General features: G+C 42.3%; 1 protein-coding gene across 7 annotated transcripts in view; it reads right to left on the bottom strand.

Annotated features, from left to right (window-relative positions):
• LOC128688903 (kinesin-like protein KIF12) overlaps positions 1–18,326 on the bottom strand; it is a gene marked incomplete at its 5' end in the record, with an annotated part of 103,620 nt that overhangs the window by 60,665 nt on the left and 24,629 nt on the right. For all 7 annotated transcript variants that reach the window (XM_070085460.1, XM_070085466.1, XM_070085464.1 and 4 more), the window contains 3 exon segments: positions 12,860–12,978; positions 17,155–17,296; positions 18,045–18,139. In XM_070085460.1, the coding sequence (XP_069941561.1) occupies positions 12,860–12,978; positions 17,155–17,296; positions 18,045–18,139 (356 nt within the window).

Below are 18,326 nucleotides of genomic sequence, written 5' to 3'. Positions count from 1 at the left end.
TTTCTTGGAGGTTAACCGTGTCCTCAGTAGATGACAGCCTCCTGCAGATCCTAGTATCATCTGCAAAAGATATGGTGCTGTGATGTATATCTCTGTCTATGTCTGATATGAGGATGAGGAATAAGATGGGGGTGAGTACTGTGCCTTGTGGAACAGAGCTCTTCACTATGGCAGCCTCCGATTTAACTCTGTTGACCACTACTTGTCATATGTTTAAGATTTTCTTCAGATTTTTAACCCCGGAGGGGTCCTCAATCTTGTCCCCCAGGATGCGACCCACACCAGTCGACTAACACCCAGGTACCTATTTGCTGCTAAGTGAACATGACAACAGTGTAAGGAAACGCATCGAAATGTTTTCACACACACACAAAAAAAAAAAACTACCACATGTGGGGTTTGAACCCGCGGTCAGTCTCAAAACTCCAGACCGTCGAGTTAGCCACTGGGCCAGCTAGCTTCAATAAGATTCATCCAACGGTTTACAGTTTTGAGACACACTGACCGCGGGTTCAAACCCCACCCGTAGTATGGTTTGTTTGCAATCGTGTCATTACGATTTCGTGAGTCATGTTTCCACCCCGCCGGGAATCGAACTCGGGCCCTCTGTGTGTGAAGCGAGAGCTTTAGCCACCAGGCCGTACTTATCTGGAGAGTTCCTCCACAAAGGGTGGGTACCGTGTTGCAAGGCGAGGTTAGGACACCTGTTCTGAAGCAGCATTTTTTTTTATTAACACTGGGTGATTTCCACCAAGGCAGGGTGGCCCAAAAAACAAAAACTTCTTTCGCCATCATTCACTCCATCAGTCTTGCCAGAAGGGTGCTTTACACTACAGTTTTTAAACTGCAACATTAACATCCCTCCTTCAAACTGCAGGCACTGTACTTCCCATCTCCAGGACTCAATTCCGGCCTGCCGGTTTCCCTGAATCCCTTCATAAATGTTACTTTGCTCACACTCCAACAGCACTTCAAGTATTAAAAACCATTTGTCTCCATTCACTCCTATCAAACACGCTCACGCATGCCCGCTGGAAGTCGAAGCCCCTCGCACACAAAACCTCCTTTACCCCCTCCCTCCAACCTTTCCTAGGCCGACCCCTACCCAGCCTTCCTTCCACTACAGACTGATACTCTTGAAGTCATTCTGTTTCGCTCCATTCTCTCTACATGTCCGAACCACCTCAACAACCCTTCCTCAGCCCTCTGGACAACAGTTTTGGTAATCCTGCACCTCCTCCTAACTTCCAAACTACGAATTCTCTGCATTATATCCACACCACACATTGCCCTCAGACATGACATCTCCACTGCCTCCAGTCTTCTCCTCGCTGCAACATTCATCACCCATGCTTCACGCCCATATAAGAGCGTTGGTAAAACTATACTCTCATACATTCCCCTCTTTGCCTCCTAAGTGCACCACTCACCCTTTTCCCCTCATCAATTCTACGATTCATCTCATCTTTCATAGACCCATTCGCTGACACGTCCACTCCCAAATATCTGAATACACTCACCTCCTCCATACTCTCTCCCTCCAATCTGATATCCAATCTTTCATCACCTAATCTTTTTGTTATCCTCGTAAGCTTACTCTTTCCTGTATTCACTTTTAATTTTCTTCTTTTGCATACCCTACCAAATTCACCCACCAACCTCTGCAACTTCTCTTCAGAATCTCCCAAGAGCACAGTGTCATCAGCAAAGAGCAACTGTGACAACTCCCACTTTATATTTGATTCATTATCTTTTAACTCCACGCCTCTTGCCAAGACCCTCGCATTTACTTCTCTTACAACCCCATCTATAAATATATTAAACAACCACGGTGACATCACACATCCTTGTCTAAGGCCTACTTTTACTGGGAAATAATCTCCCTCTTTCCTACATACTCAAACTTGAGCCTCACTATCCTCGTAAAAACTCTTCACTGCTTTCAGTAACCTACCTCCTACACCATACACCTGCAACATCTGCCACATTGCCCCCTATCCACCCTGTCATATGCCTTTTCCAAATCCATAAATGCCACAAAAACCTCTTTAGCCTTATCTAAATACTGTTCACTTATATGTTTCACTGTAAACACCTGGTCCACACACCCCCTACCTTTCCTAAAGCCTCCTTGTTCATCTGCTATCCTATTCTCTGTCTTACTCTTAATTCTTTCAATAATAACTCTACCATACACTTTACCAGGTATACTCACCAGACTTATCCCCCTATAATTTTTGCACTCTCTTTTGTCCCCTTTGCCTTTATACAAAGGAACTATGCATGCTCCCTGCCAATCCCTAGGTACTTTACCCTCTTCCATACATTTATTAAATAATTGCACCAACCACTCCAAAACTATATCCCCACCTGCTTTTAACATTTCTATCTTTATCCCATCAATCCCGGCTGCCTTACCCCCTTTCATTTTACTTACTGCCTCACGAACTTCCCCCACACTCGCAACTGGCTTTTCCTCACTCCTACAAGATGTTATTCCTCCTTGCCCTATACACGAAATCACAGCTTCCCTATCTTCATCAACATTTAACAATTCCTCAAAATATTCCTTCCATCTTCCCAATACCTCTAACTCTCCATTTAATAACTCTCCTCTCCTATTTTTAACTGACAAACCCATTTGCTCTCTAGGCTTCCTTAACTTGTTAATCTCAATCCAAAACTTTTTCTTATTTTCAACAAAATTTGTTGATAACATCTCACCCACTCTCTCATTTGCTCTCTTTTTACATTGCTTCACTGCTCTCTTAACCTCTCTCTATTTCTCCATATACTCTTCCCTCCTTGCATCACTTCTACTTTGTAAAAACTTCTCATATGCTAAACTTTTTCTCCCTTACTACTCTCTTTACATCATTCCACCAATCGCTCCTCTTCCCTCCCGCACCCACTTTCCTGTAACCACAAACTTCTGCTGAAACACTAACACTACATTTTTAAACCTACCCCATACCTCTTCGACCCCATTGCCTATGCTCTCATTAGCCCATCTATCCTCCAATAGCTGTTTATATCTTACCCTAACTGCCTCCTCTTTTAGTTTATAAACCTTCACCTCTCTCTTCCCTGATGCTTCTATTCTCCTTGTATCCCATCTACCTTTTACTCTCAGTGTAGCTACAACTAAAAAGTTATCTGATATATCTGTGGCCCCTCTATAAACATGTACATCCTGAAGTCTACCCAACAGTCTTTTATCTACCAATACATAATCCAACAAACTACTGTCATTTCGCCCTACATCATATCTTGTATACTTATTTATCCTCTTTTTCTTAAAATATGTATTACCTATAACTAAACCCCTTTCTATACAAAGTTCAATCAAAGGGCTCCCATTATCATTTACACCTGGCACCCCAAACTTACCTACCACACCCTCTCTAAAAGTTTCTCCTACTTTAGCATTCAGGTCCCCTACCACAATTACTCTCTCACTTGGTTCAATTCAATTCAAGTTTATTCTCTATAAGGGTTACAATGTGGGGTTTACAGGTTTTGGGTATTGTGTGGTTTACATGTTATAAAATACTAATTACAGAGGGGGCCACTAGGACACCTAGCCTGGCTAGGCATTTCGAGCAGACTTTGATTAATTCTTAACATTAAATCATTACAGATTGTGGTATTAAGGCTAAGTGACTACATCATAATTTGAGAGTTTAGCAATGTGAATGCTTTTGTTTTGGCACAATACAAAGTGTCTATATTGGAGTATCATAGGCAAACTTATGACTAGTTAGGATTTATTATTTTAAGATTAAGATTAGTATTTCTGGGTTTATATTCAGTGGGTGAGTGAGTGTAATTGTGAACCACCAGGTGGTTATCATGTAGTTAGTTGTCAGGGTGGATCAGGGAGATGTTTTCTAACTGTAGTTTTGAAAGTGATGAATGTGTCTGCAGTTCTAGAGTTTTCAGGTAGGGTGTTCCAGATTTTAGGTCCTTTGAAATACATTGAACTTTTGTAAAGGTTTAGTCGAACACGGGGAATGTCAGAGATGTTTGTGTCTGGTGTTATGCCTGTGGATCCTGTCACAATTATCAAGAAAGCGTTTTAGGTCAAGGTTAATATTGGAATTTAAGGTCCTGCAGATATAGATTGCACAGTAGTAAGTGTGGATGTTCTGAACAGGGAGTAAGTTTAGATCTATGAGAGTGGGAGGGTGTGTTGCCAGGGATGGGATTTAGTGATTATTCTTACTGTTGAGTTTTGTTGGGTTGTTATTGGCTTTAGGTGTGTTGCTGCAGTTGAACCCCAAGCACAGATAGCATAGATGAGGTATGGATATATAAGTGAATGTTATAGTGTGAGAAGTGCAGTTTGCGGCATGTAGTATGGTATCTTGGAGAGGATCCCCACTGTTTTGGATACTTTTTTTGTTATGTGTTGGATATGGGTGTTGAAATTTAGGTTGTTGTCGAGGTATAGGCCAAGGAATTTGCCCTCATTATGTCTGGCAATTAGAGTGTTGTCGATCTTAATGTTAAGTTGCGCAACACCTGCTCTGCTACCAAACATAATATAGTAGGTTTTGCCAGTGTTAAGTGTAAGTTTATTGGCTGTCATCCAAGTCAATATTTTGAGCAGTTCCTCGTTAACAATGGTGTTGAGGGTGGCAAGATTAGGGTGGGAGATGACATAAGTCGTGTCGTCAGCAAAGAGAATGGGTTCCAGGTGTTGGGATATGTTTGGAAGATCACTAATGTAAATGAGGAAGAGCAGGGGTCCAAGGACACTTCCCTGCGGAACTCCAGTATCAAGTGGCCGTATTGATGAGGCTGTGTCTTGAATGGTGACATACTGATACCTATTAGAAAGGTAGGATTTAAAATATGCAAGCGCATGCCTCTTATACCATAGTGGTCAAGTTTGTGGAGTAGGATGCCGTGGTCTACTGTGTCAAACGCTTTTCTTAGGTCAATAAAAATTCCTAGCGGATATTCCTTATTTTCCAGTGCTGTGTAAAGCAGGCCTAGCATTTTTATAATTGCATCATTAGTGCTTTTATTTTTCCTGAATCCAAATTGGCAGGGGTTGAGTATGTTTTGTGACGTTATAAATGAATATAGTCTCCTGTGCACGAGTTTCTCGAAGATTTTGGATAGCAATGGTAAGTTTGATATTGGCCTATAGCTGTTTACGTCTGTAGGGTCACCAGTAAGAATAATGCAGGAGAAGGGTGTCTTTAGTGACTCGAGGAGTGCCAGGTGGTCATCATAGTATTTGCTTAAGGACCTGATGTTGTAGTTAAGAACTGATAGACTTTGAGCAGTGTTCAGGATAGTGCTGGCTTGTGATGCTGTGTAATAAAGGCAGTTACTTTCCAATAAGTTTTGATTGTGTGTTAGATTATGGAGGTTTAGATCAGGGTCAACGTGATCATTCATCTTTTAGGTTTAAATGGTGGTTGTTTATATCCTGTATTGTGGCGAGTTCTAATACTGATTTCTGTAGTGGTGGGAGGTTTGGATAAGTATACCGCTAAAGCACTTTGGTCATATAGAGTATAGTCACTAATAAACATAATGAAATTGATATTGTCAATGTGTTGTGCTAGAATGAGCTAAAGTACAACTAGGTATAAACTAATACTATAAAAAACAAACAAATTACAAGTGGCACCAGACTCACTCTTGTAATTGCACTAAGGTCTAATATAATGAATTTAGTGTTGTCTATGTATTGAGCTAGAATGAGCTAAAGTACAACTAGGTATAGTTAGTTTAGGCATCGATACCATGCCTAACCCTTCTAGGGTAGAGTAGGTGCCTGAGCCCGAGCCTTTAGCTCATAAGACTGTCATTCCCATTAGCTCCCTTGTGGCGGGGATGGTAGACCAGAGAGGCCTAGCTTGTGGCTAGGCCTGGGGACAGTTGGTCCCAAAGGTGAGGAGGTACTTGTGCCTCCTCCCATGGGAGACTTAGGTCTCAGACACTCCCTAAAGAGGGAGCCAAGGCCGGGCCACCACTTGGAAAAGGCCCGGGCCGGGAGAATACCGGCTAATCTTTAATAATAATAATAATAATAAAATAAAGTTAGTTTAGGTATTGTCTAAGTATTGAGCTAGAATGAGCTAAAGTACAACTAGGTATAAACTTATAATATAAAAATACAAATTAATATGGTACTTACAATTGCACTAGTGTCTGATATAAGTTGTTAACAAGATCAAGAGTATAACTAGATTTAAATTGACTAAATAAAATTCACAAATTAAAGTACCAAAAGAATAATAAGTAAAAAATAACAATGGCAATGACTTGGTTATAATGATAGTGACATGTTATGAAAAGTATAAAATAATGATTAATTTACAAAAATAAAATTGACTGGTAGTAAATATGGTGTTTAATAAAATTTTAGTAAGTAATAATGATTACAAAAAAAAAAAAAAAAAAAAAAATTATTTCAAGTACGTATTAAATTTTAAGAAGAGTTATTTGGATTCAATATTGCACTGGTAGTTATACTAGAGGTTATTTGGCAGTACGAGGTATTTAAGAGTACTCTAAGATAGTAAATTTGGTATTAAAACAGGTTATGGTAATTAGACAAGTAATGATAATTAAATGTCAAAAATGTTAATAGTAAATTATACTGATAGTAAAAATGGTAATTAATTATTAATTTTAGTAAGTAATATCAATTAATAGTATTTAAAAAAATATGAGGTAGTAATATGGACAGAGAAAATATCAATTCAGCTAATGTTTAAGCAAACAATAGTAAATAAGAAAATTACACAAGGTGACTTATGCTTACTAGTAAAATCATGATTCGCTGCCTGACCAAGGTGGAGTGCGGTTGTGCTCGGCACCCCTCTGCTGTTTTCAGGCGAGCTCCCACAGTACATCAACAACCATTGAGTAGTGAGGACGTGCGCTGCTCATTTTGGGATATCAAAATGGCTGAACATACAGTACGAAGAGTAAATACTATCTGCATAGAGCTGGTTCATGGTACGTTAAGTGGAGATACGATGAACGTACTTCTCCCTAACATCATCAGGGACACATATGGTATCCCCAACGAGGAATTATATGGCATCGCTCTTAATGGTTTGACAAGAATCTTCGTGAAATTTCTAAGAGCCGGCTTCTACACAAGAATTGTCGAGCAATACCAGGAACAACGCATGAGTGTGAATTCAGCGATGGATGTTGTGTTACATGATGTTTCTAAGTACTTCACATGGGTGAAGGTACGGAATGTACCCTTTGAGGCCACGGCGTATGCCCTACAGGAGTTTTTTCGCAGTTATGGGACAGTGCATTCTGCAACCATGGGGGTATGGAGGGATGGTCCGTATGAAGGAATGCCGGAAGGTTCTTACACCCTTAAAATGTCTTTAACAAGGCCTATACCATCCTATGTAACGATGACCGGTTGTAGAACACAGGTTTATGTGTACTATGCGGGTCAGAGAAAAACATGTCTGTGTAGCTCTTATGAGCACATGGCAGCCCAGTGTCCTAGGAGGCGGGCTCCTCGAATTCTGGAAACGCCGATTGTGATTCAACAGTCGTGTGATTTGGTGCCTGGCTCTGTTGCCTCGGGAGGCTGGAGGCCTGATCTCTGGAGCGAGGAGGTCGACCGGGAGGTGGCGGAGGCGGAGACGTGTGTCTCACTCCCAGGGGAGTTGGGGGAGTCGAAGGTGATATCTGAGGAGTCTTTTGTCCAGGAAGCTTCGACTCAGGAGGGTTTACTGGCAGATGTGATCAAGGATTTTTTGGATGGGGAGGAGCCCGGTGCAGAAGGTGTCCTCAGTTTATGTGAAGTTGGAGAGCTGGAGGGACAACAAATTGTGGAGAAAGACTTGAGTAAGAAAAGGCTGGAGCATGTGGTGGCTGTGGAGGTACACCAGGAGGATTCGTCTGAGGGTGAGATGTGTGTAAGTGGAAGTTCTAGGAAAAGAACTGCGGCATCAGAGATAGACGAGGTTATTACCCCAGGGCAGAGGCTGGGGAAGAAGTCATGGGCAGCGGTTGTGGAGCCGATGCCACATAGTGGTAGAGGTGCGCCTGAGTTGCACAGTGGGAGAGGGAGGGGGGAGGTGACTGCACAGGATAACTCGAGTGGTAAGGGAATACGTAATGTGAAAAGTGCAGAGAGTAAATCCCAGCGGCATAGGGGAAAGCCGCCCCTTCTATAATTTTCAGAAGTGTCACGCTTAATGTTAATGGACTTAAGACTGAGGTTAAGAAAGTTTGGTTGGAGTGGTTTTTATGGCGGTTTGATGTAGACATTTGCTTTTTGCAAGAGCATAATCATAGGGCTGGTTGTGTGTTGAGGTTAAAAGGATATCGGATGTATGTTACCAGTGGTTTGCAATTGAAAGGTGGGGTAGCAGTGGCGATAAAGGAGACCAGCCCCTTGCGTGTCATCGGCTGGGAAGAGGGGGGGGTGGTAGGGTCGTGAGGGTGGATGGTGTCTGGGGTGAGAGTCGAGCAAGTTTCGTAGGAGTTTACATGCCAGCAACTAGTAATACCAGGGTAAAAGTAGATTTTGTCAGGGAGGTACTGATGTATCACTTGAGAGGTTTGCCTGCTATAACAGTAATTGGAGGTGATTGGAATTGTGTGATTCGGAGTGGTGATGTCAAACCGAGAGGGGCGGGTTGTGTGTTGAGTGTTCTGAGGGATGTATTGCGAGATATTGGGGTTGTAGATGTGGTGGGGAGGGGGGGATACCTAGTGGAGCACACGTTCGTCCGTAGGGGATATGAAGCGCGATTGGACAGAATCTATATTAAGCAGGGAATAGACGTTGTGAGGGTGCAAACCCTTGACATGGGGTTTTCTGATCACAGGGCGGTAATAGCAGATTTGATGTGGGATGGAGTGGTGCGTATCTATTCTGGGTACTGGAAATTAAATGTAAGGCTTCTTAAGGAGGAGGGGGAGGGGCCTTTTTTCAGTGATTGGTGGTTGCCTTTTTGGGAGGCTAGGGACAGGGAGATAGATCTGTTAGATTGGTGGGAAATGCAGGCCAAACCTGGAATAGCGAATTTTTTTAAGGTTAGGGGACGAGCAGAGGCGAGGTGGCGTTTTGGGTTGCAAAATTATCTGGAGGGACAGTTGCAAGATTGTTATGTTGGGGGAGGTGGTAGGAGGGATGATATGGACAGTCTGCAGAGTAGAATCACTGAATTGCACAATGATAGGTTTGATGCAATTAGGGTTAGGGCGGGGTTAGAGGATGTTTTGTGGGGTGATAAGCCGTCTGGGTATGTTTTACGTAAATTTAGGGATCGACAGAGTGTAACCACCATTCTACAATTGGAGACAAGCCCTGGGGTGGGAGGGTATCCAGTGGGTCGAGTCCTATCCAATACGGAAAGTATGAGTCTTTATGCAGATAGTTGGTTTAGGGAGAAATGGAGTTGAAGGGAGGGGGGTTCCTGGGAGGGTATTTTTGAAAGGGGGTTCCATAGCATTTTAAGTGAGCAGAATAGAGTGGGGTTGGAGGTTGGTATAAGTGAGGTTGAGGTGGAAGAGGCAGTTTTCGGGATGAGTACCGGGAAAACACCAGGGATAGCCGGTATACCAAATGATTTTTATAGAGCACATTGGGGTGTATTAGGCAGTGTTTTGTTAGGCTCTTGGACCATATGTTAACTAGTGGGAAGTTGGGCATATCGCAAAGTATGGGTGTCATAGTTTTGGTGCCAAAGAAGAGGGGGGGTAGAGAGTTGAGTGCTTACCGTGCAATATCTTTAATGTGCGCGGATTACAAGGTTTTTGCAAAAATTTTGGGTAATAGACTGAAGAAGGTCATGGGGTCAGTGATACATGGGGGACAGTTTGGTATCCCGGGGAGGAATATGCGGGTAGGTCATGGTCGTATTCGGGATTTCCTTGAGGGTAGTAATAAGGGAGGTATTCTAGGTCTGGATTGGGAGAAAGCTTATGATTATGTGGATAGGGAATTTTTGATTGAGAGTATGGTGAGAATGGGTTTTGGAGGGAGGGTGGTTGGATGGGTGAGGAATTTGTATGAGAATGCATCAATGAGAGTACAGGTAAATGGGAGGTTGGGTAGTTCTGTAAGCATGGGGAGGAGTTTAAGGCAGGGGTGTCCACTCTCCCAAATACTCTTTGCATGTATGCAGAATCCTTTCTATGTTCTGGTTGATGGTGGGATGGGAAGGTTCGGGGAGAGTGGAGGATATTGTGGGAATATTGTTGGTTATGTAGATGATACAACTGTTTTACTTAATGAGATAGAAGATTTAAGAAAAGTGGGAAGGGTAATTGAGATTTTTGGGAATGCTACTGGGATGAGAGTTAATAAGCAGAAATCACGGTTGTTGGAGGTAGGCGCTTGGGTAGGAGGGACCTTGGGGGAGGAGTTTGGTTGGATAACTGTAGATAGGCTAAAGATTTGTGGGATTTTGTTTTTGGCAGATGCACAGGAGAGCAGGAGGGTTAATTCAGAAATGGTAATGGACAGAGCTTTGAATAGGCTCAGGAGTCTAAGGGCCAGGGATGTAACCTTGCATCAAAGGGTTGTGGTGGTAAATACGCTGATTTATAGTAAGGTGTGGGGAGTGGCGGAAATTTACCCATTACAAAGTCAGGATATTATGGAAATGCAAAGAAGAGTCTTAAGGTATGTGTGGGGTTATGGGAGGGCGTGGTTGGGCAAAGATTTAGTAATGACTGCGGTAAGGCAGGGAGGACTGGGATTGATTGCATTAGGGTCTAGGGTGAAGGCGCTATATGTGAAGCAGAGGTATATTCGGGCAGCGGGGGAAAGGGGTCTTCGGGTGGGGGAGGTGATGGGGGATATCCGCAAATGGTGGGTGGCAGGGACTTAGTGGAGTGTGAAGACATGTTGCGGTTTATGTTAAAGGCATGCACACTTCTCATACCAACAATAACTAAACCAACCAGGCTCACTGAGACAAGTGCAACCATAATAGACCACATATGGACCAATATACTAGCCCCCCTTAAATCAGGGATAATCACAGATAGCACTACAGACCACTACCCTACCTTCCTCCTGACAAACATTAGTAAACCACCACTTGAATACAACAAAGTCTCATTTAGACTCCATGACGAGGCCTCAGTAAGGAAGTTCACAGCTGACCTAGAGACTGTTGATTGGCCTACAGAATTCTCCAAGGCCAATGGTATTGATGACTGGACAGACATTTTTCTTAACAAATTACTTAGACTATACAACAAACATTGTCCTATAAAAACAAAACAGATCACAAACAAACGGCTTGGTTGCCCATGGCTAACCAGCACCATTCTGAAATCCATTGACAAGAAACACCAATATGAAAAGCAATATAGACAGGGCTTAATACACAAAGATACTCTTAAACACTATTCATCAGCTCTCGCCAAAGTGATAAAAAAAGCCAAACAACTATACTACTTCAGTAGATTCACAGACACTAGAGGAGATATAAAAAAGACCTGGAAAACACTCTCTCAGATTCTAGGGACCCACAAACTGAGAAAAACCAAGAATATTGTCCTAACTAAACCTAATGAAACACCACTACATCCCAATGACACAGCTAACAAGATAAACGACTTCTTCTCAAACATAGGATCTAATCTCGCCAGTAAAATCCCACATACCAATGCCCATGCCGGGGACTACCTAGATGGAAATTTCCCTAATTCCTTCTATCTTGCACCAACTGAGCCCACGGAAGTCACTGAGATCATAAAGTCACTTAAAAATAACTCGGGGAATCTGTCTCATGTCCCACCATTACTGAACAAGCGAGCGGCCCATGTCCTTTCGCATGCTATTTCATTACTTTTTAACAAGTCAATAGAGACTAGCACCTTCCCGAAACTACTCAAGATGGCAAGGGTTACACCAATACATAAAGGTGGTGACCCTACAGACTTAAACAACTATAGGCCAATATCTAACTTACCATTGCTATCCAAAATCTTTGAGAAACTCGTGCACAGGAGACTGTATTCATTTATAACGGCTCAAAACATACTCAACCCCTGCCAGTTTGGATTCAGGAAAAATAAAAGCACTAATGATGCAATCATAAAAATGCTAGATCTGCTTTACACAGCATTGGAAAATAAGGAATATCCACTAGGAATTTTTATTGACCTAAGAAAAGCATTTGACACAGTAGACCACGACATCCTACTCCACAAACTTGATCACTACGGTATAAGAGGCCATGCGCTTGCTTATTTCAAATCTTACATTACTAATAGGTATCAGTACGTCACCATTAAAGACACAGCATCAGCAACACGGCCACTTGATACTGGAGTTCAGCAGGGAAGTGTCCTTGGTCCCCTGCTCTTCCTCATATACATCAATGACCTTCCAAACGTATCCCAACACCTGAAACCCATTCTCTTTGCTGATGACACGACTTATGCCATCTCTCACCCTAATCTTGCCACCCTCAACACCATTGTGAATGAGGAGCTGATTAAAATATCGACTTGGATGACAGCCAATAAACTTACACTTAACACTGACAAAACCTACTATATTATGTTTGGTAGCAGAGCAGGAGATGCACAAATTAACATTAAGATTGACAACACTAATTACCAGAAATAATGGGGGAAAATTCCTAGGCTTATACCTTGACAACAACCTGAATTTCAGCACCCATATCCAGCTGCTTAAGAGAAATTCAGGTAATAGGTTTTAAACCCAACAACCTGATAACAAGAAACTAGAAGAGACTGGAAATCTCTATTGGGATCATGGTTCGCCTAGTCCCCAAATGAACCTTGATCTAACAAATGCTTTCCACCTTGCCACAGGGTATTTTATCAGATAACATCATAGCTACCACTACCGGTTCATGAGACCCACCATGAGAGTTACACCATTGCCCGCTAGACTGTCAGCCAGAAGTTTGGTCAGCTTGGAATCTCTGTAAGGTACGTGAGCGTCTCTCTTGCGGGAGTCGGACAGCGCCGCGATGCACGTTCCTGCAACAATTGATCATTATTATATTTTGATAAAAAGCACAAAATCCGAAGGGGCTATACAGCGCCCGGTGAAGAGAGAGGGGGTTAGGAAATAAGAGACAACCAGGTTCAATTAAACGAAAGGGGAGGGCAAGTGCAATTTGCTAGAACATGAGCCCCTCAAGGAGGTACAATAATTGACGCCTGGTTGCCAGTTACTATCGCAAATTCCCTAAGAACATATTTACTGGTCTTCTATAATACGTTATTTAGAATTTAACACAGTATAACCCTATAAAGTTGAACATTGTTATGTTGTGTGTTATGTTAATGTGATTGAATTCATTGTGTTTAACTACTCACTGTGTTATGTGCCTCTAAAATCTTTTTGACTATCATATACACTCCTACAAGATGGGTATGGGATGACTACTATCTACATAATGGGTATGGGGTGGCTACTACCCACAGACCCGACAGAATGGGTGTGTGTGTGTGCTTAATAAACCCATCAAATTTAACCCGACTCTCAAACATACATTACCCCCTAAATAATAATAATGCCATTACGTGTTCAGGTGCTAAGCGCTAAACCCGTAGGAGCCATACAACGCCTGGGGAATGAGAGGTAATGAGGCTTCATCCGATGGGGGAGGGCATCTCTAATTCCCCTGATCAAGAGCCCTTCACCAGCATCACGGTGCTTCCCTTGAACGGTCGGTAGTGCAGGGTGTGGAAATGCACATCCTCTAAGTATTCACCAAGCAAAACTCTAAATAGGTTTCGCCCAAGCCTCGCTCATGAGCACACCCAGTGCTCAGCTATAACAAGCCGTGGTTCAAGAGGTAGCACCCCGGGAAGAAACAGTATGCACGTTTCCCTACATCTGTTGCCTCTGTTCAACTAGCAGTAAGCAGATAACCTGGGTGTTAGTCCACTGTTGTGGGTCACATCCTGAACAAGATGATGAAAAGCACCTCACAGGATAAAAAAAAAAAACAGAATGGTTTCCTTGGGTTATCTTTCTCTTCATGTGAAAGGCACACACGTATGCAACACTCAACATTTTATTAGGCCACTTATCGCCGGCAGAAAAGTCGCGTTCTCGAGGCACTAAGAGTGACCAAAAACTACGTAAATTTTTGATTATTAAGACATGTGCAACAGTGGTATCTTTGTTCCCAAACTTTTCGCCTACGTTCCGCCTGGAACATTGTTTCAGAACTCTTCTCCAGGCTGAGGGACTGACCACCTCAAAACTACGTCTTCCAGGGTGATGGACTGATTACATCGTCATTACATCAAGGTGCCTCTTCTGCTGCCTCCTCTGTATTCGACTAAAGAAGCAAACTTTGCAGGTGAAACGTTTCGGAATAAGATTCCTAACTGTTGAACATGCGTCTTACTAATCAACTTGTCAGTATTGTATACCATTTCTATATTCAGTCTGTAAATTTTAGCATATCAAGTGTTCTCAATGACTGACCTCCGTCCACTACATATTCTGTTCTCTGTGAGGGACTCTTAAAAAAAAATATCCTACATTTTGCATGCGTGTATATTTCAGAGTTTCTACAACTAGTACTTGTATTCAGTTGTTGCCACCTTTAACCAAACCTACTCAGCTGTAGTAATAACTGGATCTACCCGGCTGTTTGCGCCAGCTCCACGGAACGCTGTTCAGAATGCAACAGGACATCAAGAAACAGGCGATATCCTAATATGCAATATAACCACAATGAAAAGCTATTTCGTGCTTTCTGACATTAACATGGATCAGTGATGAGATCATGAAAACGCTTGGAATACCATTACTTTTGACTGTGGTTATATTGCGTATATTTATGTCTACTACTCTTTCGTTCACTATAATGGTTACCTCAATATTTACTTTTGCCTTTCTTCCCCACACATTTTTGTATTAGTCTCAATCTAATTAGAATTTGTAATTCCCCCTTTGTTTATTATGCAGACGTTAATCTCCAAAGTGGTCAGCATTGTAGTGCATGAGCGACGCAACGTTGGCCTAGCACGATACTCAGAACACAACTAGAGTAGAAGTTTAGCGAATAAACACGTACTTAAGTACGCGCGTGCGTGCATGCGTGTGCGCTTTTTTTTGCGTGTGTGTGGGGGGGGAGGGGGGTTCATGTATTCACTTCATCGATCTCCATAAATCACTCTCTTAAATGGGTTGTCAAGCTTACCACAAGAAGAGTATTATATATAGCAGACACTATTGGATAATACTTTATTACCCATGGAGTTGCCTGTTACTGTAAGCTGCCTGTTACCCCTCTCAGTAATCAGCATATCTAAACGAATGCAGTTGGTCTGCAGAACGAAGCAAGTGACGACATACACACACTTGGCTTTCTAGATCTTGCACCCAATGTGAAAAGTTGATATCTTCATTGACCATCCGAAGCTGATTGTATATATTAAATTTATCCTGCATGATGGATGTGTTAGTTAACTACAGCTAAGTTGAAGATTGAGACACTTATGCAACATAAGGGAATCTTCACTGAAGAAACGTTTCGCCACACAGTGGCTTCATCAGTCCAATACAAATCAGAAGGGTGTAAGGAGAGGAGTAGTTTGAGGTAATCAGTTCCTCAGCCTGGAGTCGATGTGTTCAGTCCATCAATCTTGCAGAATGTACAGCATAGGTATGTGTGTATAATGTTCGCCAAGACCAGGGTCCTGGCACGGGTCTTAATCTTGAGATGACCCATCTCTGGCTCCTGAAGGAGAACTGATTTTTTATTGTTGCAGCATATGCTGCTCAAGCACTGTTCTGGACAGTTCAGCTAGTGTGCCCCTTAAGCATAGGGTTGTAGACGTGGCTTATATACTGTAGTCAGTTGAGGTGAAGCAGGAGGAGGCGGGGTCATAGTGGTACCATCCACTAGTCGAAATAGGTCATCCTCCAAAGGTTGGATAAGGTTGAATATTTCTATGTATCAAGATCCCATGATGCTGCAGATTCCCATATGTTGAATAAGTGTCTCAATCTTCAACTTGTCGGTTTTACACCATTTATCACATCTGTCAGACACTGGAACATCATGGGATCTTTATACAAAGAATTCTTCAACCTTGTCCAACCTTAGGACGAAGACCTACTTCGACTAGTTGATGGTACCACTATGACCCCGCCTCCTCCTGCTTCGCCTCGCCTGACTACAGTATACAAGCCACTTCTACGGCCCTATGTTGTACTTTCTACAAGATTGATGGACTGAACACATCGACTCCAGGCTGAGGGACTGATTACCTCAAACTCCTCCTCTCCTTACACTCTTCTGATTTGTATTGGACTGATGAAGCCACTGTGTGGCGAAACGTTTCTTCAATAAAGATTCCCATATGTTGCATAAGTGTCTCAATCTTCAACTTCAAAAGTGATACCGAAACTCGCACAGATCAGGGATGCCCCACAACACGGATGTACCAAGAAGACATTCAGCAACTAATCCATGCACAGTGATGAACTCCACTTTCAATCTCTGTGAAAGAAGTATCAAAATCTATTTGCAAAATCCTGCTCTACACTGCAGTAAACCATTGTTACATTCAAGGCTGAGTGTTGTCGTTCGCAGCTTCCCCGTCTTCTGTGAAGCTCAAGAAAGCTGTTGAGGTACGTAGTCGCAATTCTGCTGTCATGTTAATCATTAAATACAACGCCGTGTGTACGTTTTGCCCATCACCTGAATGCTTCCACCACGTCCGCAGTTTTTTTTTTTTACTCATTTTTACGCAGATTTTGACTTCCAGCGAATCTTCACTTTGATAGTATACTGTATTCTTCACCAAAGTTCCATTTACAAGTTAACAGCTTTTGTCGTACCTTAGTTCACTTCAGATTATTATATTTACGGGGGGATCGCTAAACCCATAAGGGTCATATAGTGCCAAAGGAATGGCACTTTTATTTCGAAGCCTTGTAAATATTCTCCCACTTCCCTCCCATGTAAAATATACTAATCACCCTCCCCGGGATGCGACCCACAATCTGGACACACACAGTAACACAGCTAGGTAAAAATGGGTCAAGAGATGTAAAGAAACTTGCACATACGTCCAGCCCGACCAAAGACTCGAGCCCGAGTCCTTTCGCTTCGTACCCGGAGACTTCGATCATTAAACTACAGGTATAGCAATCATTTTTTTTTTAAGGTTCACATTACTCACCCAGCACCATCAGAGACTTGTTGATGTTGTTGGCCTCTTCAAGAGTCTTGCCTTCAGAGTTGGTCTTCTTGGTCATCTCAGAACCAGCCAGGTCCACGAAGTTGATCTTCCCGTTCCTAGTGATGTACACACCATCGTCCGCCTACACACACACACACACAATAACAAGTATCAATAACCGTATTTACTGCACCTGCATGACGTACTGCTCACATTCGTGAAAGCCAAATTTAGCAGAATATGTAACAATGTTGGTAGAATTACCGACAATATGTTAGGTAAAAAGGACACAAATACAACTGATGTGACATTTTACTGTGGCAACGTTTCGATCTCCAGGAGCTTTGTCAAGCCGTTACCAAAGACTTGATAAAGCTCCTTGAGAGCGAAACGTTGCTACAATAAAACGTCACAGAAGTTGCGCTTGTGTCCTTTTACCTGACTTAGCAATGTTGTTATTGGGACAACATTTTGTTCCGTCTCAAAGCTTTTTCTACAGAGTTTTGCTTCACAAAAAGTATTTTAAAATATCTTAATCATAGCTACCAAGTAATAAATAAGAATATTAAGCATTATACAATTGTTTCTCTGCCATTGCATTTATAGGGAACCACTAAACCCGTAAGGGTGAGAGAGCCTAGGGAACTGATGAGAGGTAACCAGATTTCCTTCCAAAACTGGGAGGATAACTCCCTTGGAGGACAAGAAAGAAAGAGAGAGAGAGAGAAGAAAAAAGAGAGAAAAGATAAAAGAGAAAGAAAAGAAAGAAAAAAGAGAAAGAGAAAAAGAGAAAGAGAAAAAGAGAAAGAGAGAGAGAAAGAGAGAGAGAGAGAGAGAAAGAGAAAGAGAGAGAGAGAGAGAGAGAGAGAGAGAGAGAGAGAGAACTATACCTTCTGTTCAGAGGTGATGTTGACGGAGAGGATGGTGTGACTTCGTGAGGAGTATTCATTCATGTTGTGAGAAGCCACGGCCCTGTTCCTCAGACCTGTAGACGACCAACCCCACAGCATAATGAGGAATTAAGACAAGTGCAACACCCAGCATTATCACCACCACCACCACCGTATCTTCAATAAAATACATATTTTCTTATAGCAATCCTATCTTAAAGTAAACCTCTCAAACACTATCTTCTCCGAAAGGTAGTATTTCCTTAGGCCTTGTCAGCTTTC

This window comes from Cherax quadricarinatus, chromosome 16 (genome assembly GCF_038502225.1).
Source record: "Cherax quadricarinatus isolate ZL_2023a chromosome 16, ASM3850222v1, whole genome shotgun sequence".
Classification (NCBI taxonomy): Eukaryota; Metazoa; Arthropoda; class Malacostraca; order Decapoda; family Parastacidae; genus Cherax; species Cherax quadricarinatus.
The sequence above is the reverse complement of the archived record's forward strand: the minus strand, read 5'-3'. Positions and strand labels throughout refer to the sequence as shown.